At 39.5% G+C, this 27,661-nt stretch overlaps 1 protein-coding gene across 2 annotated transcripts in view; it reads right to left on the minus strand.

Annotated features, from left to right (window-relative positions):
• Positions 1–648: 648 nt before the first annotated feature.
• The window catches only part of LOC134204325 (facilitated trehalose transporter Tret1-like), a 40,742-nt gene continuing 13,729 nt past the window's right edge, over positions 649–27,661 (minus strand). For both annotated transcript variants that reach the window (XM_062679151.1, XM_062679152.1), the window contains exons 4-5: positions 2,068–3,204; positions 649–2,011 (exon numbers count right to left, since the gene is read on the minus strand). In XM_062679151.1, the coding sequence (XP_062535135.1) occupies positions 1,824–2,011; positions 2,068–3,204 (1,325 nt within the window). In that variant the 3' untranslated portion in view covers positions 649–1,823. The remainder of the gene's footprint in view (positions 2,012–2,067; positions 3,205–27,661) is intronic.

Here is a 27,661-nt window from a genome sequence, read left to right on the forward strand (position 1 = left end):
TCACTTGTTCACTTCACAGCTCAAAATAATTTTCTTATATGAAAAGTTGTTCAAATTTTGCGTGGGCAATACAAAAATCTTTAGAAGGTCAAAACATACAAACCGCCCTGCAGAATAAATAAGGTTGTCAATCCAAAAAATAGCTCATTTGTAGGTCATTTGTCATTTGTCTAGAGGATCTATACTAAAAAATACGCTAGAACAAAACTACTTTAGTTCTCGATAAAACAGGGGGTGATCAAGTCTCCCCGGGGATCAAGTCTACCCACCTTCCCCTAATCTAAGACCACCGAAGAGGAAGCTCTGCAACCCATAATGGCGCAACGCAATAATGGTTGGTAGGGGCCCTCCTTAGCCGTGAGGTAAGACGCGCGGCTACAAAGCAAGACCATGCTGAGGGTGGCTGGGTTCGATTCCCGATGCCGGTCTAGATAATTTTCGGATTGGAAATTGTCTCGACTTCCCTGGGCATAAAAGTATCATCGTGTTAGCCTCATGATATACGAATGCAAAAATGGTAACCTGGCTTAGAAACCTCGCCGTTAATAACTGTGAAAGTGCTTAATGAACACTAAGCTGCGAGGCGGCTCTGTCCCATTGTGGGGATGTAATGCCAATAAGAAGAAGAAGAAGAAGAAGCAATAATGGTTGTAACTACGCAGGCAGAAATTTTGTATTCCACAAGCAATGATTTGAAACACATGGGCTATCGGATAACAATTTATGTGTGATTAAAATTTCGATTTTTCTTAGAAAAAATTGTCTTTTGAACGGTTTATTACGGTATCATTTTTTTTCTAGTTCAGTATCAGAAACCTTACCGAGAAGGTGTGTAATTATATCGCATGGAACTTTTACTCATCTACGCCACAGTAAGTACATCATGCACCCAGCAGTAATGTCCTTCTATCTGTTTCTCATCCAAGTTCTGACTAATGCAGAGGGGCAGACTTAATGATTAAGTACTAACTCTAGCTAATCATAATTTGATATCTTTCTTATCTATTGAGTAAACGTTGGTTTATATGATATTTACTCTTTTCGGTGTAAGTTGAGGTCCGCTATCACATTGACAGAACTACATAGTTTAATGGCGATCTGATATATCGCGTACCATTACGCGAGTGATTTCTCATTTTGTCACATTCTAATTCACACACGCTCGCTCAAGCATTATCATCTCGCTGTCTTTAAAGCACTTTATGGTCCGTTGGTTTCCTGAGTTTCTTATTCTATCTAGTTGGAGTAGATTGTGATTGTTTCTTGTTTGAATCAGATCATATAGTCTCAATGTTTATGTTTTTTGAAATCGCATTCAAACCCGATTTTAAATCAAACTGAGCATTCTCAGAGATTTGTTTTCCTTATTTACGATTGGTGTACAAAGTAAAACATGTGCGGTTTTATTATCTGTGAATATTTTATCAAGAATATAAATTTGTTTCAGTACAATTATTGTCAAGATAAAGAAAAAGCGATACACAGAAGAAACAAAATGGCCACTTTTAGTCTTTCAAAGAGTCAAGTGCTTAAATAATACTATAAGAAATGAGAAAAAAAATCTAACACATAAAATCTAATATAGACCAACAAGAGGTAACTAATAGTATATAAGAAAATAGTACCGCTTTGTCTAATTTGAAAATTCTTCTGAAACGAATTTCGACAAATCGTAATGTGTGAACAAAGCAAAAGAAGGAAGAAATATTTATCACTTCCAGTTTCCGTATCAAACAAATAAAAATACTTCTCGTTTCCTCGTATGGCACACTGACTGAAGAAGCCCGTGAGCAGGCGGCAATGGAACCAGCCAAGCCAGGCACTTACGGAAGCAGCTTGTTCTTCTCCACCGTCAGCAGTTGAGGCTTGGAGTTGTTATTGAGTTGTTGGCCCTCGGCTTCCTGTTGTTTGGATTTCTTCAGCGATTTGATGCGGCCTGAGAAATAGTCTTCGATCTCTTGCAACGTTTTGCCCTTGGTCTCCGGCAGGCAGAGGTAGAAGAAGACCGTCCCTGAAAAAGAAGTTTTGTTAGAATTGTGAAGATGCTTCAAAATTCATTAAACCTACCCAAAAACGAGATGCATCCGTACAGAATGAAAGCCCCGTGCCTCTCGAGCAAGTGGGCCAGGAATGGATAAGTCTTGACGACGATGAAAACAAATATGTGCGCCATACAGGTCGTGAATCCTCCTACGATTCCCCGCACCTTCATTGGGTACAACTCTCCGATCATGACCCATGGTACTACCAGGAAGCCAAGTGTGCAGGTGATGGTGAATATGAAGATACATGCTACTGGGAACCATGTTGCAGTGGGGGCGATCGGAGGAACGGCCATTTCCCAGGTCTTCTTGTAGTACAGGTACGTTCCTAAACCAATCATCGTGACACCACATCCAATGCCAGAAATGAACGTCAATGGACGCCGACCACACCTTCTGAGCAATATTGCGGCCAAGATTGTGAAGACGAATCGAACAACTCCAAGCATTATAGTACACGTGTACTTATCCATTGTGGTGCCAGAATCTTGGAAAATCTCCACAGCGTAGAAGGTGATTGTGTTGACGCCGCTGAACTGGTACATCATGAAGTAGAGGGTCAAAATTCCAAAAGGCTTCAGGCAGGATGGATGCAGTAGAGCTTGGATCGTCTCTTTCGGCGACATTTTCTTCTTTTGGTTACTTTTCTGGGCAAACGTTTGCAGTTGCGTAACTTCTTTCTCCAGGTTGTACGTGGAACCTCTCAGTTTGGCTAAACTCTTTAGTGCCTGATCCGGTTTGTTCTTGGATACGAGATAATTTGGGGTCTCCGGCATGAACAACATCAGTGCAAAGGCCAACACCGGAACACAAGCGGAAATAGCCGAGAGGATCTTCCACGTGGTCACCGCTCCCAGAGTGTACTGAAACAGTACCCCTAAGCTGATGCCCGTTGATGCCAGTGCACAAAGCATTCCTCGAAGGTGGGGTTGCGTTACTTCCGATGTGTAAACACGGGCCGGGGCTCCAACCATACCGGAACCGAACCCGGTCAGAATACGTCCCGCATAGATCATTTCCACGTTGGTGGCGCACGCTATGATGATCCAGCCGATTATCATGGGAATTTCCGTTATCAGTAGGGCCTTCTTGCGTCCAAAGTTGTCCATTACGTAGCCACTGAGAAGGCACCCGATGGGTGTTCCGATCGCTGATAGAGATGCTGGAAGAAAAAGAAAGATATCAGGATTAGATTTGGTCAATGTATTTATTGAATAGTCATTGAAGGTTCATTAAGCAGTTAGTCGAAAAAGGGATCGACAAAAGATCGCCTTGACAAATTTCCATTCTGAGCGATTGCATGATATCGCCTCGACCTGTTGCCTGTTGGACTTTTAAACAGTTTGAGTCTAGTTCTTTCATAAAAAAACCACTTAATGGAGTTCCCAAAGCTGCTATTATTTTTTTCACATTATTTAAAAATAAATTTGCCAAAAGAGAAGTTATCATCGATTATCACAATCAAACTGATATATGATCTTTGAATACTATGCGTGCATCATTCATGCTAAGGGTAGGTTTCAATACAGAATTACCACTGTTACCACTAATAAATAATTCATGTATTTTCTAACATTTTTTAATTTTTAGATAACATATTTATTTTCTTGACAATCATAATATAACTGGACATCGTAATATAAAAAATAATTCTAAATTACTTCAGAACTTTTGTTATATCGAGAAAACAAAATAGGGCCAAGGTACACCCGAAATAAAGGAAATAAAATCTGACAAAATTTCATGTCTATAAACAGCTGGCAATTATAGTTACCAATAAGGTTAGCTGCATGATTAGAAAAACAAATCGAATTGATTACGGAGTTTACCACAAAGCACCTTATGAGGAATCGTATCAAATGCTTGGAAAATCGTGGAGATTAAAAACAACAGGCTTATCATTATCTAAGATAACACGAATGGTCATCAAAAACTTAATATGGCAGTTTTAAAAGTGTAATTAGGACGAATCCTGATTGACAACTATTAAGAAAGTTATTTTGCTCAACGTAGCGATATATTTGAAACTTAATAACCCGCTCGAAAACTTGAAACAAATGCTTGAACTTTTCTTAAGTGAACTCTAGAGATGGTCGGGTTTCACATTTTGCAAACCCGAACCCGACCCGAACCCGATTCATAAATTCCTTTCAAACCCGGACCCGACCCGAACCCGAAACAAAAAATCTTATCAAACCCGTACCCGACCCGAACCCGAATTAATTCAACTATTTAAACCCGAGCTGGACCCGAACTATTTTGTCGCCGGAAAACTCAAACTAGATATTTTATTTTACTATTTACAATCAAAAGGATTTAGGCCCAAATAATGAAAAATCCTCAAATTTACCAGAAATGAATAAAAAAATATTCGATAGTGAAATTCTTAAACCCGTACCCGACATTGTACAAATTTCCCAAACCCAAACCCGACCCTAACCCGACATTGTACAAATTTACCAAACCCAAACCCGACCCGAACCCGTCGGGTGAACTCGTAAGATTAAAGATTTTGTACAAGACCAAAACCATTTTTTTCTGCTTTCAACCTTTCCCAACAAAAAAGGGAACTGATTTTATTGTCTCAGTCAATTATTTGACTTAATTAAGGTCAACTTTCCCAAAGAACACTAGTTTTTTACGTCTCTATTTCAAAAATCGAAATAAAAAAATGTAAAAGTGTAAACCGGCCTCAAGAATAATCTTGATGTTGGTTTTAAATCGAACGAATCAGTCCAAAACTATATTTCAGCACCTATTTGATTTTTTGAATTTAGATTTTAAACTGAGGAAGTGTTAGAACTTGTTTCTTTTGGACTGTGTACCTAGAATTATTTAAAAAAAAAACAAAATGTTGATGTTGGTGTTATATATTGGCCAATCAAACATGTTGAGGAGGGAGTTCAATTCATCATGTTATGTTTCGTAATAACGAATTTTGCTTCCGTCCGAAGCTCGTGCTTTCATTCTAGCCTAGCATCTTTCGATCAGCTGTAACTCTGATGTTTTTGGGGTAATTGGCACGAAATTGGATTATGTACTAACATCTTTTCGTAAGACCTGGAATGTTGCAGTAAATGTATAACATTTTCTCACACGCGTGCTGTTCCTTAGATTGTAATTCTGAAACTACTGGAAATATCGCAATGAAACTCACTCTGAGGTCATTATTTCCAAAATTTTGTTATTACACTGGATTCTGTTTTTACACGATTTACATTTTTTCAATTTTGTACTCATCCTGAATGTTCAACGCATTTTAATTATCATGTGATTTTTCTTTGATTTATTCTGGATTTTTTGAAACATGTTGCGTAGATTTTGGTGGTAAGTTGAAGTCACACGATCAAAAATACGAGCGAAAAAAAATCGTGTAAAAACAAAATCCTGTGTATTGACCCAGGAGATGCAGTGGTATCCATCTTTGGACACTTTGATAGTGATGCAATTTTGCTCTGAACCCCTTTTATTGTATCCGCTATGTCACGCTTTGTTCAGGAAGAATAATTTTTTTTTTCAATGTTGGAGCCTCATTTGCCGTGAAGCGTTACGGAGCCGAAATCATGTTTTTGATACAGTTTTTCATTATTCTTAGACAATAATGTTAGTTTTAGGAAACTTAAGGACTCGCGATTTGGTCGAAGTTAGGGAATATAACAATATAGTAGGGTAACTGTACCAGTTTTGGTCATGTTCCTAATTTGGCCAGTTTCTCGCATAACTCCGAAAATAAAGCAATTTCTGAGTGTTTTATTAGCTGTAACAGGAGATACATCCCTTACGCTTCTTTGCTGTGGAAAATGATCGATAGTTTTTGGAAAATATACATTTTTTAGGGTTGGTCAAATTAGGCACTACGGTGGCCAAAACCGGTATACTTACCCTATGAGAGGAAGGAAATCTAGAATGGTTTTCCGACCCGAAAACATTCTAGACCGAACCGAAAATCGAACTCACCATTTCCGGATTGGCAATTATAAGCCTTTGCTCGCAAGGCTACTGGAGACCCCGAGGATTAAGCGAAAAGGATTAACCAACAGACATTGAAATGGACAAGAGGAAGACATTCGTAATGGGGTGCGACAGACAAGGAGATGGGCGAACTAAAATTACAGTCTCACATCAGCAACTTTCAGAATTTGGTGGACAAAGGACATGTATTCGAGACCAAGACCCGTCAACACTTCCCTAATAGGCTTCGGTTGTTTTCGTCGGACCCGAAGATGTTAAGTTAGCATGGATCTGGGGCCACAATTAAATAAAAAGTATCTTCTCCCTCAAGTGGTTATGAAAGCCTATGTAAAAATTTGTGGCCCAAATAAATTTGTGGTCAATTAAGGGATGAGTAGAAAACTGTTGATATGATACACGTTTCTATGGAGTTCTATGATGGGATCGCACTAAACAAAACAAAATATTCCGGATTCAGCTAACATTTTGTGTACTGCAAAAAAAACCAGAAAATCCAGAGAGATTTTTATCCTTCCTTAATCACATGGGAATATTTTCAGACTCGAGATAAAACTCGGAAAAATATATTAAGCTCTTTTAGTGGAATGTATTTAACCGTCTAAGACGAATTAAGTACTCTCCATTTAATTCCACCAATTATTTTCGATATCTTTGCAGATACGTATTTCGATCACAACTGTGTGGTCGAAATGCGTATCTGCAAAGATATCGAAAATAATTGGTGGAATTAAATGGAGAGTACTTAATTCGTCTTAGACGGTTGATAAAACTCGTTTTATTAAATAAGAAATTTAAGAAAATTTTGGAACCCCTTTTACGTTTTACTTTTATACGTTCTTTAATATCAATTGTTTGTATGAAACAATTAAGAAGCATAAGTATATGAATTTAATTCAAATACCATACATTTTATTCCACAATTCATAATAATAATACGTAACACGCCTACGTAACGCATTCAAAGTGAAAGTATAGGCACTAGCGAAGGACGGGGTAAAAAACGGATCCTTCCAAAAATTACATCTTTTTCCTTTCTCCTACAACAAAGTTGTACCGAAAGGCTATCATTTCCAATCGACTCTGCTCGTCGAGCTGAACAAATGTCTGTCTGTCCGTGTGTATGTGTGTGCGCACACGAAAACCAAAAAACGTTAACCACTTTTTTATATAGTAATTTTTAACCGATTTTCTCGCAACAAGTTGCATTCGACGGTGGACCCTATTGATCACTATCGAATATAATCATAATCGGTCTTTGCGTTCAAAAGTTATGAAGAAAATGGTTGATTCGCGATACAGCGATTGAAAGAGCCGTAATGTAGGCAATTATTCATTATGACACACAACACTAATGCGAAACCAAAAGATTGAATCGGGTAAGGCATCGTCGCCGCTAGGTGGATTAATTTTGGTTTTAAGATAATAAATGAGTTTGAAATGCTTTACGGCTTAAGCTTTTTTGTTGCGATATTAATCACTAGTTTCTCAAACAAATGATTCATTTAATGTTTGATCCGCAAAATACGGAAAATAATACCTAGAATAAAAAAAATGCGAAGTTTACTCTTACTACCTTGCTACGCATAACTGTCGCAAAATCGTAGGAATCAGAATATTTTTTCAAGCTTTGTGATATTTCCCGCCACACTGATTCATGATAAATAGTTTACTCATGCACCGCCAAATGCACCTTCGTAAAATACGTGTAAATTCATTTTTTCGGTTTGGCGATCTCCACACTTCTTTCTAATTGGTAATCACTATATCAATAGGGCGCTGCTCAAAATCCCCAGTAACAGTTAACCTAACGATTTACTATATACATCATTCCAAAGTTAAATCGTGCATTTGGATGGAAAGTCCATAAATCTGACGCAATTTTGTGACTTTGCTGAATTGCACCCTGAGAGACAGGCGAAATCATCAAGAAGCAAAACACGATAGGTTTTTTTTAGTTCATTTAAGACGCCGACATAAAAAAATCACTCAAGTCGGAATAAGGATAACAATGATGAAGCAAGCAGGCGGGGATTTATAATTTCAATGTCTGAATCGATTCTATTTCTTTCAATGCAATCAGTTATACCAATAGCCAGGTCGAATCCTTAAAAAGATGCAAGACTCTACTTTCCAGCCACCGGTAGGGAGCGCTTTGATTTTGTTGCCAGTGCCAACGTTACGACACCCAAATAGATGATAAGAAAATTATTTTGAGCTTTTTAGTGGAATGTCTTCACTTGTCATAAGACGAGTTAATACAGTCCCATTGAATTCCACCACTTAATTGTATCTTGACAGATACGTATTTCGACCTCAAAAGTAAGGCCGTCTTCAGTGTCTCGTACTTGACTCGACCCAAATAGATCCCTACGTAAAGGATACGGCAAGCAAAGAAACCATTTAAAATCTACACTATCTAAGAGGCTTTCAAAAGAAGAACTTCAACTTGAAATGAATCAAATTTTACATATTGGTTGGTTCTAGAACATATAAAACGCATTCTAATGTAAAATACAATGTCAACGAATAGAAATACTTCTTGTCAACTTTAATTTAATCTGCCAAGTAATCCATTCCCTGGCATGGCGTAGGTATGAAATGCCAGACTTTAATTATTGTTGTAAGGCAGCAAATCTCCGTTGATACACTCCATCGATGATGGGATACCTTTGCATGTCCGCTATCTGAAGTTCAAGTTATCACCAGGCAATCAACATATGCAAAACAATCATTATCGCGAAAAATCGTTGGACGAAACACCACAAGCTTGAAACAGATAATAGAGAGTAGGCTGCAGAGTTGTTCGTTTCTGTTGCTACCAGTTCTGTCATATCTGTAAACATCTTCAAGTGTGCTATAATTTTATTACTTGCTTGTTCAGATGCATTCATGCATTCGAATGCGAACTCACAGCTGTAGGCGCACCAGACATCGATAAGGAATTTCCATAAAACATTATCGATAAGCGGCACCATCATCATACAGGTAGCATCTATAATAGTGACAGACAGTCCAAGGCAAGGAAGAAACGTGCTTCGCTGAACGTGCATGACAGTTTTATTGCACCATCGAATTCATTGCAGAAAGCCGGGTGAAATAGCAAAGCAAGCTGTTGTTCGTAATGCTTATTAAAAAGCAACAACTTTTGTACCTAGTATTGTGACTTGCAATTATTTACAACTTTTGTAATAAATTTTCAAGGCTCTCGTAGATGAGCAAAATTTTCCCCAATACAAATTTCACGTAGATATTGTGCCTTGCAACAGAATGACGACTTTCGTGATCATTTTCCAAGGATAGATGTGAAAAATTTCCCCGCTGTACAAATAGCACGTGCTATCCAAGCATTCGCCGCCGGAAAGCACCAAGTGGCGTATTTTTCTCTGCGACCAAAAATGAGCGGAGGAGTACAAATTACAATTCTATAAAAAATAAACACGAGAGTGTCCATTATAGGAATATGTTGGGGGGTCCATAATAGGGAAAACGAACGTTCCGAAACGGAACATAAAAATCAAATGAAGTGTCGACTATAGGGAAGCAATTTCCTATTATGGACCCCAAAGGACTTTAAAATGTTAATTTCAACGAATAACGTCAAGTATTTGAGTCTTTCATGTATGTATCGTGCTAGGATAGGATGCGACAACTCAATTGAGACTGCCTTGTTGTTTTTTAGTCGATTGCTCTGACGAGGTGGTCGCCAGTGCAGCCAAACTAATTTGGTACAAAATCTTCCAAATATCATGTATCAAAATTTGATGTTTTTCTTCTCGTTCCATTCATTATTTATGTAAGAGAAGCGAAAGACTAACAGTGAGAATTTTTCACTACTAAAAAAATGATTTTGAGATCGAAAATGACGAAAAGAGGAATGATAATGATTAAATTCAACAGTTTTAAATCTTTACAACTCTTGAGAATAATTTATATGACGTTTGCAGTTTAATATAAATTTATTTTTTACCAAAAAAATGGAACTCAAACATTTACGTATTTTGCTTAATATAAACTTTACAAACCTGCAACACGGCCAAACTAACAACAGGCTGCCCTACGAAAAACGCGCCGCCACCAATCGAAGTAATCGATTGTCATTTTCAACCAATCAGCAACCGGTACGATTGTGACAGCAAATCGGTACGATTTTTACTGACTACTTGGCACATCCTATCCTAGGTATCGTGAAGAGGAGATGCAGAGCTTGATATTAGATATCAGGCAAAATTAATATTTTGAAAATTTCCACTCATTATGTCAGGAAGAGCAAAATTTCGCTACTAGGGGGTCCACTATGGGGTATTTTACCCTAGCTTTATCATACACAGTGGTGAATCAATCTGTTTTAGGCTGCGTCTCATGTCCTGAATTCAACGAAAACTAAACTGTGACAATTAGAAACTTTAAAATTGACTGAAAAAGTGATGACAAGTTTTGTAATTCCAAAGAAAAGTTTGAAATTGTGAAGCATTTTTATTAGCCAAAAACATCTGATGACACCAATTTCAATGTATCATGAAATGAGGTTAGGATGTCTTTCTAAAATTTCATAATAATATTATTCTATTGAGGTTTAAAATATGTTTAGAAGATTACGATGCTATTTTTTGGATTATGATCCAAATTGCCTGACATTTTGCCAGGAATCCTAAATCATCAAAAATAAGCTGATAGACATATGGGAGTTGGAATTGTCGAACACTTTTTGAGATTTGAACTACCCTAGTACCCTAGGTACCATAGTGTAAAGTAAAATAAAAGCACAATTGTACAAATTGTTATATTTGACGAGCTCGGTGGTCTAGTGGCTACCGCTTCTGCCTTATAAAAGTCACTCCAGGTACCGTATTGTCCAAAGGTGAAACGGCGGTCGGAGCCAGCACCCAGAAACCATCGTGGGTGTCAATATCATCAACTAAGACGATACAGGACGGTGAAACTTATTTGGATCTGGAGCTGGTGAATAACCGTATCCAAAAGGAGGAAAATTTGCGAGGAGGAACACATTTGTAGTAAGAAAGAGACGCTCGCTGATTGCTCCGATTTACATTAGAGGATAAGTATAATTCCATCCAAGGTAAGATCAATGAGTTATATGTTCTAAGCAACAATTCATTTTGCACTTATTTCAATAATAAATCGTTTTGACGATTCATACGTTCTTACCGATTAATTAAACTCTATCGTTGATTTTTCGTGCTACTTGAAAAGCCTCGTTTTGGCATAACATAGATTTAATTTTATTATGTTATTTTTTATCTCGTTTCAGAGAGCGAGTAATGGCGCTTTAGCCTAGGCATAAAGGTCAGGACATATGAAAGAAATGCCATCCCTGGAAGATCAGCAAAGAGTGACACTAATCTTCTTAGCAATGTCACTCCCAACGTCACCTTTTGATATACCCAAATGTGAAACGGTTGGTACGGTTGTCCCCGTTTCTTACTTTTGTGAATTCAAAACACTTCGTTGATCATGTTATTCATATCTGAATAATCTGATTGCCGGTGTGCTATGAATTATCTCCCAATTCAAGCCTGCACGGTGGGCCTGGCCGGTTTAATCTTTGTCTCATATTTATGATATGCTGCGAATATCAATGCTGACAAGAAAATGCTCGGAAATACAACCGACATTTCCAGGATGCTTTTCAATACTGGCTGTGCATGTGCTAAGATAAGATAAGATAAGTAGTACAAACTATAATTGGGGGCGTAAATCAATGAAAAAATGTCCGGCAGTTCCAAGTATGTATAACGAAATTTTAGTGCATTTTATCGACTGTAATTGAAAAGGTCACTTAATTCCTCCGGAATTTCTAGCAAGCTTTCCTAACGGAATTTCCAAAGGAACTTTAGGAAGGAATCTTAAGGCATTTCTTCAAGAACTCTTTCGGAATTTCATCTATGGATTTCCCCAGAAAATCCTCCGAAAACTTTGGAAATTCCATTGGAAATTTCGAAAATGTCTTCGGAAAATACTTTACGAAATCTTTTAGGGATTTCTTCAGACATTCCTTTGTAAATTTGTTTAAGAATTCCTTTAAAATTTGTTTGAAAATTCTTTCGGAAATACCTAAGGAATATCCGGAGGAATATTAAAAGAAATTGTATTGTGGCTACCTTGGAAATTGCCTTGGGAGAAATTTATCGTAAATTTCTTTAGCCTTTGGAAATTCCTTTTGACATTCGTCCAAGAATTCCATTTGAAAATTCATTGGAAACGCTTTTGCAAATTTCTCCGGTAATTCCTTAGAAACTTCGTGCAGGAGATCCTTCGGAAAATCTTTTAAAGAAGCCACACAAGTTTCATACTAAATTCCTGTTGTAATCTTTCCAGAAATTTTGTTAGATTTTTTCAGGAAATTTATTAAAAAATAAAATAGGAAATACTTAAGGAATTTTCGGAAGAGGAAATTCTAAGGAATTTCCAGATGAAACTATTCTTAAAATAATTACTGAATAAATTTCTAAAGTGGTTTCCGAACGTTTCAATGGAATGTCCGAGGGCTTGAGATTCATTAAATTTCCGGAGGATTGTCCGAAGGAATTCCTTAAAAAACCGAAACAATTTCCAGATGATGTTCTAAAGAAATTCCGAAGGAATCACCAGAAGAAATTCCTGGAGTAATTGCTGAAGGCATTTCTTATAAAAGTTCAAGGGACTTCCTAAACTAATTTCCGCAGGAATTTCTAGATCATTTTTTCTGATTTTTTTCTGAAATTTCTGAAGGAATTCTCCCAAGGAAATTTCGGAAGGAATCCCTTATACCAGGGCTGCCCAACGTACGACCCGCGGGCTCCGTAGCGCCTTTGCTCCATTTTTTGTGGCCCGTGGGTGTAAGAAAAAATACGTCGTAATCGGCCCAAAAGCTTTTCTATCTGGCTCGAGAAGCTCCTTCTTATTATCTATTAATAAATACTGTAGGTTATTACTGAATAAAAAATCTGGGCAAGCACGGAGTCGAATAATGCAGCACGGGCCAGTTTTGCTGGTAATGATATTTTGGAAATACTGATGAAACCTGATGAAACCGGATGAAACCTTTCCACGACGAGCAACTTGTTCTTCTTCATTGGCTCTACATTCCAACTGGAGCTTTTCAATTTATTAGCATTTCCTTAGTTATTAATTGGAAGCTTTTCTATGCCCACCAATGCATGAGTGAGTATGTATTTTGTATGGCAAGCACCTGTACAATGGATACACTATGCCCAGGGAGTCGAGAATGTTTCCAACCTGAAAACATCCTAGACCGGATCGAGAATCGAACTTGCCATCTTCGGATTGGCAATCCTACGCCTTTGCTCGCAAGGCTACTGGAGACTCCGGACAACTTGTTAGAGAATGCATATCGGCTGCCTCCTTCACTGGTATTATTTTCTCGTTCAGCACGTTGAAGAGTTAAAGTTCTCATATAGAAAAATTAAAAATTACGTTACGTGGACAAGCCACCTGCTTCTGATTCTACCTGCTCACAATCGTTGAAAATACTAAATGTAAAATACAAGGCACATGCAACTGGCTTTAGAAGGGGAATTTACTACCATCTTCAAATCACAGAGGAATGAGCAGCTTTGATCCCAATGAAGGAAACGACTACCGGTATCGATCTGAGGAAAGCTGTTAGGAAGACCTGTATTAAGGAGCTTGAACTCTTCTTAAGGCCTGACAACTGATGGAGCTCCGGAAATGACGAGAAAGAACACTGGCGTTGTGACACTTGAAAATTAAAGAAATCTGTTTATTTGTAAATCAATTGTACTTACAGCACAAAATTGCAAAATGTTCTAGAGTTGCGTTAGCTTGGAATACTTTACAACAATTATTGAAAACAATAAGCCCGTTAAGTACATTTACTGTCGAAGACTTAATGTTCCCTGTTATGCAAATGCAATCGAGCAAGAAAATCAAAATAATGAAATACTTTATAAACTATGTCATCTTTATTAGAATGTGTAATAACGAAATAGACATAAGTGCGTTGAAATTTCATTTAGAATGCGAAGTGTAGACAATTTTTCATATTACTAGTGATAAACAAAGTCTCTGTATATTATATTGTATAAACAAATCTAAATAAAGTTTTTACAAAAAAAAAAAAATGTTAGCTGATTACAAAAGTTTATTTGTGCACATTGCATTTTTACCGAAAAAATGTGCAAAATGATCAATATTCGTTATGTAGCGTTGCTCGTTAAAAGTCATTTTTACCTACGCGATGAAACTCCTCAACCACCACTAATTCCAAATTATATTAACGGAAACGGAAGCAGAATACGGAGATTTGTTGTGTTAGTTCGTTGGCTAACCCATGGTACCTGGCTTGAGAGCGAAATAAAATCACACTATTTTTACAGGATAAAGCAAAACCAATGCCCAAGCTGCATGATCCTGGATGGGTGAGTAGCTTGGCCTTTATAGTACATGTCACCAAACATCTCAATGACTTGAACATTAAGCTGCAAGTCAGGGATCAACACGTCGAACTTTCATTATCCAATGTTTCAAATGGAGATAATTGACCTCAAATGCAACAACGAGCTCAAACCTGAATTGCAAAAAGACGAATCTCTTGGAAGATATGTTCTCTATCCAGAAGTACATATTAGTGTGAACAATTCTTATCAAGCATGGAAATAGTAAAAAGTAATTGTTGAGCTTGCTGCGAAATTCTATCACCGATTGTGAAATCAAGATGCGTCGTGTATTGGAAGGAAGTCAACAGTCCATGTCCTGTTACGTAAAAAAAAGCACAAAAAATATTATTCAAACGCAATAATAGCGTGTTTAGTTTTTATTCGAAAAAAAATAGCTTTTCTGTAAAACTAAATACTATTCTGAAAAATATATATTTTACTCTGATTATTTTGAAAATGTATAAAAATTTATTGCCCAACCTTTTCCGTTAAAAATCCTTCAGAAAATTCCTTCAGAAAATTCCTTCCTTGCCTATTTCATTTTTTAATAAATTTAAAGAAAAATCTACTAAAAAAATTTCCGGAATAATCCCTGCATGAATTTTGTATGGTTTTACTAAAAAAGGAAGTTCCGAAGGAATTTCTGGATGAATTAACCCTTTCCATAGGCTTTTCCATAGGATTTTCTGAAGGAATTCTTGGAAGAAACTCAAAAGGAATCGATGGAGACATCTTCTTAATTATTCCTGGATAACAATTCTGAAAGATATTCTTCTTCTTCTTTTTATTGGCATTACATCCCACACTGGGACAGAGCCGCTTCGCAGCTTAGTGTTCATTAAGCACTTCCACAGTTATTAACTGCGAGGTTTCTAAGCCAGGTTACCATTTTTGCATTCGTATATCATGAGGCTAACATGATGATACTTTTATGCCCAGGGAATTTTATTGTTATAAAATGTTTGAGGTTGAAAACCTGAGAATAAATTCATTTCCATGAACGGTATTACCGATCCGGAAGGCCCATTAGTGACTGCACTTGAACCAATAAACCTATACCTATTGGTAACTATGCACTTTGTTAATAATCCAATTTGTCAGATTGTCGGTGAAACACTTCAGAGTTCGAAAAACATGCGGTACAAGTGTGACAATCTATGTATTGTATCTACCAAAACCGGTACCAATCAAACGAAAGAGAGTCGCTACTGGAAACTATCGACATATCGAACATCAATATTTATAGCAACCGACCGGCATTATCTCTGATATTATTTATTCATTTATCACCGAGCGACGGCGTGCTATCGTTCGATGTGGATCGACGTGCTCGATGCGGTCTTCATAGCGACGTCGTAGCCTTCGTCGCGACTAACTGTCTCTGCGTTTCTTCAACCTAATAAGAGAGGAGACGTTACTTGCGAAACGAGAAGCCCCACGATTGTAAAGTTGAAACAGCTGATCGGACCGCGATTTTTTGTTGGTGCTAGTTGGCCGGGCTGTTTGCAGAACAGTATTTCACCGAAAACAGCGTACTTCCTAGGTGTCACGAGTCTGATCACTGCACTACAATCGAACTAATTTCTATTTATATATTTCCTGGCAATTGAAATGTGGAACAGGTTTATTGAACCTCTTAGTAATCTATAATAAACTTCGATGTAAATCCTGGCTATTCAAATTAGTTTCTGCATACATTTCACCTCGATAGTTCCTTCAATATCGAGTAAGGGGAATTCTCTGTAGAAGTTGTGTATGTAGTTTAATGTTCGAGAAAGTATATTGAGTAGGAAACTCTTGCAACCATATCCAACTGTACTTCGGAATATCTCAAAGTGACCACCATAGGCCGCATCGCATATCTCGCAGCGGCGTTATTCTTGAGATAGCTGTCTTTCACTCGATAAACAAGTTGGGACGTTGAACCACGCATTCATGCCGTGCGCTTGGTTTATTGTAGTTTGGTGTGTGGCGGCGCACTGTTTTATTAAGGTCATCAGCAGTGACCGGCTTTGTCAAAGATAGCCTGTGACAGATATGAGTAACATTGTTGATTCTGCGGATAAAATGCGAGCGCATGGCAGTTAGTAAAGAAGATTTGAAAGCGGATCCAATATTAGGGTTTTTTTAATAGAAAACACCTAGGAATTTTATTTATGCATGCGTCAATCTAGATTATTCACTTTTGTTGGCGACACCCCATTTTCCAAGAGAGTATAAAAGGAATTTTTAAAAATTTATACTTGCTCTTTGCTTCTGAGTTCACGATGTTGCTAGTCAATAATGTTGCAACCGTCAAGAAACGATTTTCGCCAATTGAATTTCTTTTCAATCTCAGATATCAGCTCTAGGAAATTGACAAATGGAATGTCAAAAACTCATTACAAGTTATAAGCGTTGATGAATTAGTCAGCATTATTCAGAGTAGATGAGTTTACTGTATCACGTTTATCTTGGCTATCAAACAACCTTCAGCATATAACAGATGGGATACTCATATTTACTTCACCCATTGTGGCTACTAAAACTCTGATAAGCAACAAGCCACGCGTATGTCATTTGCGAATCACATCATCGCCGTCAAGATCTTCAAAACACCTCGTCGAGCGTAACAAAGGGTAACCCGCACTGCACCACATGATGAGGTTGCGAACTTACATCATCATAACAACAAAACAGGATGCATGGCAACAACGGCCGAAAAGATATGCCACCAAAGGATGGCCCTGACCGTGCGATTAAAATGACAATTGCTGTCCATGTGAAAGGATTGTAAATCTAATCGGTTTAATTAGGCACTCACGACAGGAGATCGCTTGTCTTTATTCGTTTGCGACCGTGCCTCATGACTTTATCGGAGTTTGAAAGTTCGCAAAAATAAAAGAGCCAACTTTGACGACTGATAACGATGATACGGCGATTCTGCCGATAGCGGTATTGTTGGGGACTTCTGCAGAATTCAAACAATGACTGTATCGTCTTATTTGCTGTTGATCTGACTGATTCCACTGTTGTTATCAGCGCAGTTGGGCGTTGTTGGTGTCGGTGAAGTGGTGAGTAAATGATAGAATCATAAACAATCCACACTCTGCAACACGTTCGGGAATGCCGCTAGCAGCGAGAATGGGATGTTTACCTAGTTGGATCAAGTGTGCCAGCTGCCGGTGTTTGTTTTGGTGATTGTATGGCTATGGAAGTTTCAAACAATTTATTTGCTGTTTTTGGTCAAAATGTCTCGCCAATCAGAAAGAATGAGGTGATAATACTTGAGATATGTATTTGAGAAACAGAATTTGATGCAATTTAGTGAAATAACGAAAGCTGATAACTAAATTTGTTTTAGTTTAGGAATGGTTTGAATAATTTTGAACGAGACGACACTATTTTACCGACATTTTCTGGCAAATTGGAGGCTACTTAGAATACTTTTATGTAGAAATTGTGACATAATTAACTGTTAAACTTCGATTATATCACAATTTGGATATCTTATTGATAGTTAGATGACAAATAACTAACTAGATAGCTTCAAATATTGTATTTTTTCAGATATGTTTCTGTATTCTGTAGATAAAACATTTTAGAAGTAAATGACATGTTTCATACTCATCCTGTTACATAAATGTACCTAGTTTCAATAAGTTTGAGTTACTAAAAATCTCAAACAGTGTTGGTAAAACCATTCTCAAATTTTAATAAATATGCAAACTGGTTTACGATTTTATAGGAAAATAACGCGCTTGAGTTTTATTTTTTTCAAATCTACATCGTTTCTCTCATCGGCCAAACACAATCAATTCGCTCCTAAAAGTGTTTAAAACTAGTCGTACATAAATTTTGGTGTTTATATTTGCAAGAATTATTCCACTGTTTTCAACAATGGAGAACACAAAAAATCTGCAATTATTCAAACGGATGATTCAACTTATGAATTATATTTTTGCGCGATGAATTCGGCGAGTTTCAACTCACGATTGACTTGAGGCAGCCATGGGTTTTGAGATTTAGTTTTTTTGACGAAGGACTACGTCTATCTTTTCTATATTGGGGTACACTTTACGATTGCAAAAATCAAAGACCGTCACGAAAATATGATAGACTTTGAACGTTATATCTCAGTCGTTTCTCGATGGGTTTCCATTTTTTTTACCATTCAATCAAGGAAGAGTCAACGCTTCTTTGTATTTATTTGAAAATACTGATTTTTAACTATTATCGATAATTGATAAAACGTTTAAAAATAACTGAACCAACCAACCACGTACATTCATCGCAAGCACAGACATCAAAATCAACCAACTTACGATTTTGGATCGAATCCTCAATTTAAATAAGAATTCAAATCATTTTCAACGAAAAACCATCGCATTGGTGGTGGTCGTCGACGTGGTTGCTACAGATCATTCTATACGTCAACGAACCAGCATTTTATGCGAAGACAGGATTTGTTACAAAAACGGCGTCTGTTGCGTTCCCTCGTCACCAGTGGCGATGTTGCCACTTGGCGGCGTCTTAGCGAAAAATCGTCAATCGGCCGTCGGACAATAACAGCACGAAGTTAAATTTTAAACGGTTAGTTATTGGAAAAGCGAATTGGAGAAAGAAAATTAATTCTTCTCAAGACCAGCATTTTCTGAACAGAAAGGGTTGATTTCAAAAATGGACTATTTCGGTGTCATCGTCGTTTGGCGTGGTAGCTTGGTTGCTGTTAGAGATTCCATTCGAACAAACTTATTGCATCATTTTCATCCAACGCGCGCTTGCGATTCTGCTACCGAAGGCAACTTTTAGTCGTCGCCAAATCAACCTTCTTTTGTAAAAAACGAACAGTGGGTAATGTCTGTGACATAACCGCTAAGTGGACGTAGGACTTGACTTGACCATGCCTTTAAGATACATAATATGTCCAAATTTCTCACATCAACTATTTTGGATAAATAATCGGCGTTGCATACCATTCCTTGGCAAAATCTTCTCATCAAACCGACACAGAAATCAAATCTACCTCGAACAAGAATCATCAAAAAAAATCAGGAAGTATCTGTCCGGTCACGAAATATTAGCCTCGACAGTGGCAACCTTCCAACTGAAGGACTGCCTGAAATAAACCACAAGTTGGCTCAGCAGGGGATGTAGACTGTATCCCAGCCCTTCCACTGAAGAGCCTTCTAATCCGTGCGATATCGACTGAAGGAGAACATTATTTTTAACTCTTAGAGCCTTGAAAAAGGCTGTTTTCTTCGGCTAAGTGCAAAAAGTAAAAAAACGATCTTTTCAAATAACCGCGAATTTCTAGTGACGGTATAAAAAAGACTGAATGCTCTGCGAGCGAATGCACTTTTCTTTCATACCTTATTTTGAATCTTCTCTGCTTCCCAATTGGTGGGCCAATCAGCTAGTGTCTTGTATCCCGCTTCTTTGTTAGCCAAAGCGTAATCATCATCAACGCGTTCGAGAAGGGCTTCTTCTTTTTTACGCCTGTTCCTCGCTGCTGGCGTCTATTTCCTAACGGGACTTTTCGCTAGATACAGGCCAATAAGCCGGGCAAGCGAGCTTAGAATTGCAGTTCAGGTGGGAAGTACGTGTTCTTTTCTGAGACTACATTGTTAGTAGTAGAAGGAAGGAAACACCCGGACATGGGATTTCGGGTGATAAGATTTAGAATTGGTAACATGGGACGATCATTCAGTCACGTTCGCTTTGTGTGCAGTCAGTATCAAACAATGTTTATCTACATATTTTTTATCAATGCCAAAAAATCCAATATTTGATGAAAAATCGATTGATAGTTTATTAATGTTTGAGCTGTTATCGGTGTTTTTTTATCCAAATAAGATTATGTGAGAGATTTGGACATCTTATGAATCTTTCAAGGCATGGTCAAGCGAAGTCCTTCGTCCACTTCGCGGTTACATCAGAAAAATTATCCACTGTTAGTTTTGACGCTATTTATGAAAATCACGCATACAATTTTATCTCTAGAATATTGGATTTGGCACCCAAGTACAATTTCCATCCCGAAGGGTATTGAAAGCATTGATATTGATCTCTATTATTGGCTCTCTGAAGAACCGTTTGTTTTTTGGACATACATGCTGCATCATGTGGCTTTTCTTCAGCCTGTCTCGGCTCAGCACCGATGCCGGCCGGTCTCGGCTCGACTCTGCTGCTGCTGCCGGTATCTGCTCAGCATTGCTGCTTTGTCGGGTCTGTAGGGTGGACTGCTGATGTACTGGCTAGGTTTCGGCTGATGATGGTCGCTTCGATGGTGTCGAGCCGAAAAAGCGGTCGGTGCAGACTTCATTCCCTGCTAAAAGGTGTGAGTGCTGTTCAATCGATGATGCGGTTGCTTCGCTTGTCCCGGTCAGAATGAGAGGAAATAATCGCGTTGCGCTATTTTATGGCTTCTCGGCAGACCCAGCGGCTGCTCATTCGCTGGTGTCTTCACCAATCAGAATGTGGTAATGGAATGATGCAAGAATTATGCGGTACCCATATTTATAGGTTTCCTTGATCTCAATGTTTTTCATTGAAAACAGTTTCATGCCTATTGAAACAAGTTTTTCGGGTCTTATCAAGCATGGACATGGAAGGCATACTTGAAATCTGTCGATTGAGGGGCTTACCGCAGAAATTCGTCCACTGAGACGAACGCTATTATCGTTTAAAATCTTTCAACACAGCGTAACGCTGTCGATTTGAATATTTTGAAATTACACCCGGTATAGTAAAGAGAGACGTAAGTCCTACGTCAAAAAATGTGCACCGGAAAGAATCGATCTCATATAGAATGACTATTAGAAACAATTCAAAACAATCTTGCCAGAAAAGTTCACTTTCCGCCGACGACAGTCAAATTGATGAAAACGCCACCTTAGTGGAAATTGTTTACAACAACCACCCATCGGAAACCGTCGTTCGGACCGACAGATGCCAAGCGATAATATTTTGTAATAAGAAGAAACTTCGTCTTGGGTCGAATTTTTGTTGTTACTCTTCTCAATAATACGCATTTTGAATAACTAACAGATCATAGCCAAATTCAGAATCGGTCCGCTCTCTGCGGAATCCCGATCAAAATGGATCGCGCGCGCATGAAAGCAGCTTTCTTGTGTCTAATGAAGTAATCCCATTAGCCGCGCCTCTTCATTGATCGTTATAAGTGCACTTTATATTTGAACCCACAACAGATCACAAAAGAGGGCTTGAGTACAAGAAAGCTGATTTCCGGCGCGCGCTAGCCATTTTGATCGACAGAGAGCGGAGCCATCGCATTGGTGTTGGTCGTCGGCGTGGTTGCTGCAGATTATTCAACCTCAACGAACTAAAATTTTACCCAACCAACAAAATGGCGTATTTTTTGTTTTACCCAACCAACAAAACGCTTAAGTCGTTTCTTGTCAGGGCCACCATTTTCAACAGAAAGGTGTTGATTCAAGATGATTTTTTTTTTCAAATCGACAGAAAATTCAATAACAGGCGTAGGCAGCGGTAATGGCCGTCAGCTATGGTTGCGGCAGAAACGCTGCTATAGCTTATGCAGCCATTTATGGAAGGACATAAAGTTTTCTAACAAGATTTAGTCATTTGGTTGTTATTAATGTTTGGAAAGGCGCATTATAAAAATAAATCTGACCTACATAATAAGGATCGCCACAACAAACTCGGGAAAGGCGAAAAAAGTAAAATTTTATTTAGCAAGGGTGTGTTCTGCTACTAAGTATAAAACCCATTTCGTGAGGCTGGGTAGTCCTACGTCACCTTTGCATACAACCCGATTGGGCTGCACCTTTGAGTTTTTTTTTCCAACACTGCCCAACAAGTTTGAAAAAATTAAGGATTAAATACAGGATTCAAATAAAGGTGTCAAAATGCGTATAGTAAATTGCAACTTTTAAGTTGCCAAAATCGAATAGTATCAAAATCAAACGACTTTTGTTTTTTGTTGTTGTTTGATACATTTCTCCATTTATTGTGAGAAAAATCTGCTTGGATATTTGACGTTATTTTTCTTATTTTCTTTTTACGCGACGTTCCATGTGTTTTTACGCAAGTTTAGGAATCCACAGAATTCTATTTTATCTCGAGATCAGCAAGTCAGCATTGAATAGGAAGTTTCGAACTCTAAATATGTTGAAAAATCAAAAAAGATTACTAGATTCGAAAAAATATTTGATTGGATATAAAACTTATAAAACAAAATTCTAAAAAATCAAAGTGTGAAATTGATAAAATCGCGGATTAAAAACAAACCGTGTTAAAAACATATCGTGCAGTGCTACCAGTACCAACAATCGGTGGTATTACGAATAACCAGGAGGTTTACCAAAAGAGGTTATGTGAACATGCAGGCACAAGCTGAGTAGCAAAATATCAATACAAAATCCAAACGATTTCACAATTCTGTACTCAACATGTATCGGTCGGCAGAACAAAAGCAACCGAAGCGACAATCTATCTCTGTAGTTTATATGTTACATGTTTTGGTGAACCTTCATCCTGTATATGAACCGTTTATTTGAGAAACTACCTGAGACATTTTTTTTTTTCAAAATGAGCCAAAATACTTATTCTGACAAAAAAAAACAAAAAAATGTTGTTCGGAAATGTATGATTTTTTTTTTTCGTTTGAGGAACAACACATGTGAACGCTTTGCAGCACTACTTGCCGTTTCCGAAATGGAAGTGCCCCAGGACGTTAAGTTTTGCCTAAAATGATTGATCTGTATCGAAGAAATCGAAAGATTCCGTGCCAATTCGTTTAAACCAGATTTTTTGTGGTTTTCTCGAAATTGTGTTAAATACACTTGTGCAGGGGCTGCGAAATGGTGAGTTGACATCCGGGAAGGGGCGCCTAACATAGCTCTGGTCCTCACAAGTTCCAATACTCACGCTTCCACGGGTCTTCCGATGACAATTGACCGCCAGCTAAGGGTTGCGTACTTAGCTGGTAGTGCAGCCTGGGCACTGTTGTCCTTCTGACATCAGCTAGAGTGAGAGGGTGCGTACTATGGGGTCTGCCTAGGATGTGGTGGGGTTCGACAGTGGGCTCTGTTGAACTTCTATGAATAGCTGCATGTGTCTCCAAGCAGGCCCTACTAAAGCGACCGTGTACCGCTCAAAGCGCACTAGCCTAGTCCTGGTGTTGGGTGGGACTTTAAACAAATTTGACCCGACTGATCGAGCGTCTGTCCACCAAGGAGGTGCGGCTCCAACAGCGTCTGTTCTGGCATCCAGCGGCTGAGTATGAAATGCTATTCCCCGGAAGCTATACCTAAGATGGCAGCCCCATCCCGGTGGATAGGGAACCTTGGGCCAACAACCTACTGTTCCCGAAACATCAATTTGTTCGAGAATCCGATAATGAAAGAATACGGACTGATTTTACGGCGACGACTCTTAGCGCGAAACAACGGACACGAATAGGAACATGGAACGTTTTAACCCTAGCCCAGCAGGGTAAATTGGCACAACTTGCCAATGAGGCACGCCGCATGAAGCTTGAGATCCTGGGACTGAGTGAAGTCCGTTGGCCAAACTTTGGAGAACACAGAACGCCGTCGGGACAAGTTCTGCTATACTCTGGTTTACGAGGTGAACACGCTCCCCGGCATCGCGGAGTTGGCTTCCTACTAAGCGCTCAGGCACACTCTGCGCTTATGAAGTGGGAACCTATAAGTGAAAGGATAATCGTTGCCAGATTTAGAACACGGGTCCGAAACCTTACTATAATCCAATGTTATGCGCCAACCGATGCTGCCGATCTGCCAGACAAAGAGAACTTCTACAGTCAACTCAATGCCGTCGTAGATAGAATTCCGAAGGGTGATATCAAGATCTGTTTGGGCGACTTCAATGCGAAGATCGGATCCGACAACTCGAACCATGAGCGCATTATGGGACGCCATGGTCTCGGAGAAATGAGCGAAAACGGAGAGCTGTTAGCAGAATTTTGTGGTAATAACGACATGGTGATCGGGGGATCGCTCTTCCCTCATCGACCGGTTCACAAGGTCACGTGGGTCTCCCGTGACGGCTTTACAGAAAATCAAATCGACCACATCTGCATCAGCCGAAAATGGAAACGGAGCCTTCTTGATGTACGGAATAAACGTAGTGCCGATATCGCGTCTGATCATCACCTCCTCATCGGCGAAATACGCCTGCGCATTGCGCGGATTCGTCGGCAGGAGGAAAGAGTTGGACGACGATTCAACACACGCCGACTGGAAGATGCCACGGTGAAACGGTCCTTCGTTGAAGAACTGGAGACGCGTGCTGCAGATATTCCGGAAGGTGGCAGCGTGGAAGACCAATGGACCGCCATCAAGAATGCCTTCATCGCCACCAGCGAGAACAATCTGGGTGAACTACGCACCCAGAGAAAACAATGGATCACCGATGAGACCTGGAGGAAGATAGAGGAGCGAAGAGAAGCCAAAGCCGCGATAGAGCGATCGAAAACCAGAGGAGCCAAAGTCTTAGCCCGTCAACGATACACGGCTCTTGAGAAGGAAGTAAAACGCTCATGTCGACGGGACAAGCGAGCGTGGGCAGACTCTCTGGCCGACGAAGGAGAGAGCCGCCGCAACCGGGGACATTCGCCTCCTCTACGATATCTCACGACGCTTAAGCGGGGCGAAGATGAATGCAACGATGCCTGTGAAAGACGCGAATGATCAGTTATTGACCGACCCAACTGACCAGCTGAAACGCTGGTTCGAGCACTTCGAACAACTTTTTCAAGTGCCAACCAGGCCATCACCACCTCGGCATGATCTGCCTAGGATCCGACGTATAACACGTGTCAATACCGAAGCTCCATCACTGCTAGAGATTCAAACAGCCATCCAAAGCATGAAATCGAATAAAGCCCCAGGGGTCGACCGCATATCAGCCGAGATGCTCAAAGCTGACCCCATGACATCCGCTCAACTACTGCATCGTTTATTTAGTAATATCTGGGACACCGCAACTTTCCCGGTCGACTGGATGCAAGGTATCTTAGTGAAGGTGCCCAAAAAGGGTGACCTGACTGTATGCGATAACTGGCGAGGCATTATGTTGCTGTGTACCGTTCTCAAAGTTCTGTGCAAAATTATCCTAGCCCGGATTCAGGAGAAGATCGATGCGACTCTCCGGCGGCAGCAAGCCGGATTCCGTGCCGGAAGATCCTGTGTGGACCATATTGTCACGCTCCGCATCATTTTGGAGCAGGTCAACGAATTCCAAGAGTCCCTTTACTTGGTATTCATTGACTATGAAAAAGCTTTCGACCGTCTCAATCACGAGAATATGTGGGGCGCCCTGAGACGCAAGGGAGTTCCTGAGAAAATCATCGGCCTCATCGAAGCACAGTACGAGGCCTTTTGGTAGAGTGCTGCAGAATGGGGTCCTGTCCGACCCTATCCGGGTCGTAGCTGGTGTGAGGCAAGGATGTATTCTATCACCGTTACTGTTCCTCATCGTAATCGATGAGATTCTGGTAGATGCGATTGACCGTGAACCAAACCGCGGGCTGTTATGGCAGCCTATAACCATGGAGCACCTAAACGACTTCGAATTGGCGGATGACGTTGCACTACTCGCGCAACGGCGCTCTGATATGCAGAGTAAGCTCAACGACCTTGCCGATCGCTCCTTCTCGGCAGGTTTAGTCATCAACGTCAACAAAACCAAATCGTTGGATGTAAACACGGTGACTCCTTCCAGTTTCACAGTAGCCGGGCAACCAGTGGAGAATGTTGAAAGCTTCCAATATCTTGGTAGCCAAATGGCGTCAGACGGCGGTACCAAGATCGACATAGGCGCACGGATCAAGAAAGCAAGGGCTGCCTTTGCGAGTTTAAGAAATATCTGGAAAAACAGGCAGATAAGTGAACGCACCAAAATACGAATTTTCAACTCTAACGTGAAATCTGTGCTGTTATACGCTAGCGAAACATGGTGTGTATCAGTGGAGAACACTCAACGGCTGCAGGTGTTCATTAACAGATGCCTGCGGTATATAATTCGGGCCTGGTGGCCTCACAACTGGATCTCAAACAACGAGCTCCATCGTCGTTGTCACCAGAGGCCGATAGCAACAGAAATTCGGGATCGGAAGTGGGGCTGGGTCGGCCACACTCTACGTAGGGGCGGAAACGAAATCTGTAAGCAAGCATTAGACTGGAACCCAGCGGGACATCGCAGCAGAGGCAGACCCAGAGGCTCATGGCGGCGAAGCCTCAATAAAGAAATAAAAGAAGTCGACCGAAATCTAACCTGGCAACAGGTTAAGGTGAGTTACGGCGGCGTCCAAAAATGGCAGCCACAATGGCCGTGCTATCTCTCACCTCGCGTTTTTGCTCGCACAAATGTGAATATTTAGGCGGTTAGCACATCTGGAAACCATTTTTTCATGTATGCTGCAAGTGAGCAAAAGTGAAAAACTACTTTTTGCTTTTGTCTGTCGTTTACTTTTCAAGTTATGTGCCCTCAAAAGTGCTATGTAGATTTGAAATTGGGCTCCAACGCGATTCACCTTAAAGCGATAGCCGGGCATCGCTCAGGATGCAGATCTTTCAAGTCGGCCCTTTGCACCACCGGAGGTGTACAGGATCCATAAGTAAGTAAGTAAGCACTTGTGCAGATTCTCAAACAAATGTTTCATATATTTATATGTATTTACAACTTTGAGTCGCCAAAAGTACGTTGATTTATGTTCTTTTAATGGTTTAATACAAGATACAATCGAATGTAAAATTAAAGAAATGATTTCTATTATAAAGCTCGCAAAGTGTTAAATACAACTGAATGACTAAATGAATTGGTTAAAAAAATACTCCAAATATAAACCTGACATCATGACACAAAGCCAAAAATGTTCCTATCATATTTTCGATCTGAAGTACACTCGTGTAGCTGATGTCAAGAAAACAAATAAAATTACCTCAGCTTCTTTTTTTTAATTCGGGTAGTACAGCAGAATATTCCAACTCAAATATGGGATATCAGTGATTTTACCATTGCACTTATTCTACTGCGCTGTAAATGTTCGACATTATTAAATATTTAACTAGACAGTTCATAAATAGCTCGACACATTTCTTCCCCCAATTCTTCAGCTGGAAATAGAAAATATCCAATCCATATGTTAATCAGCTGAGCACGTTTAAAGGCCTGAAGTGAGAACAGCTGCTGATCGTTCATTTTCTCCGCAAAGTGCAGACGGCTGTTTGCGAACAGAGC

The sequence above is a fragment of the Armigeres subalbatus genome, unplaced genomic scaffold (genome assembly GCF_024139115.2).
Source record: "Armigeres subalbatus isolate Guangzhou_Male unplaced genomic scaffold, GZ_Asu_2 Contig515, whole genome shotgun sequence".
NCBI lineage: Eukaryota > Metazoa > Arthropoda > Insecta > Diptera > Culicidae > Armigeres > Armigeres subalbatus.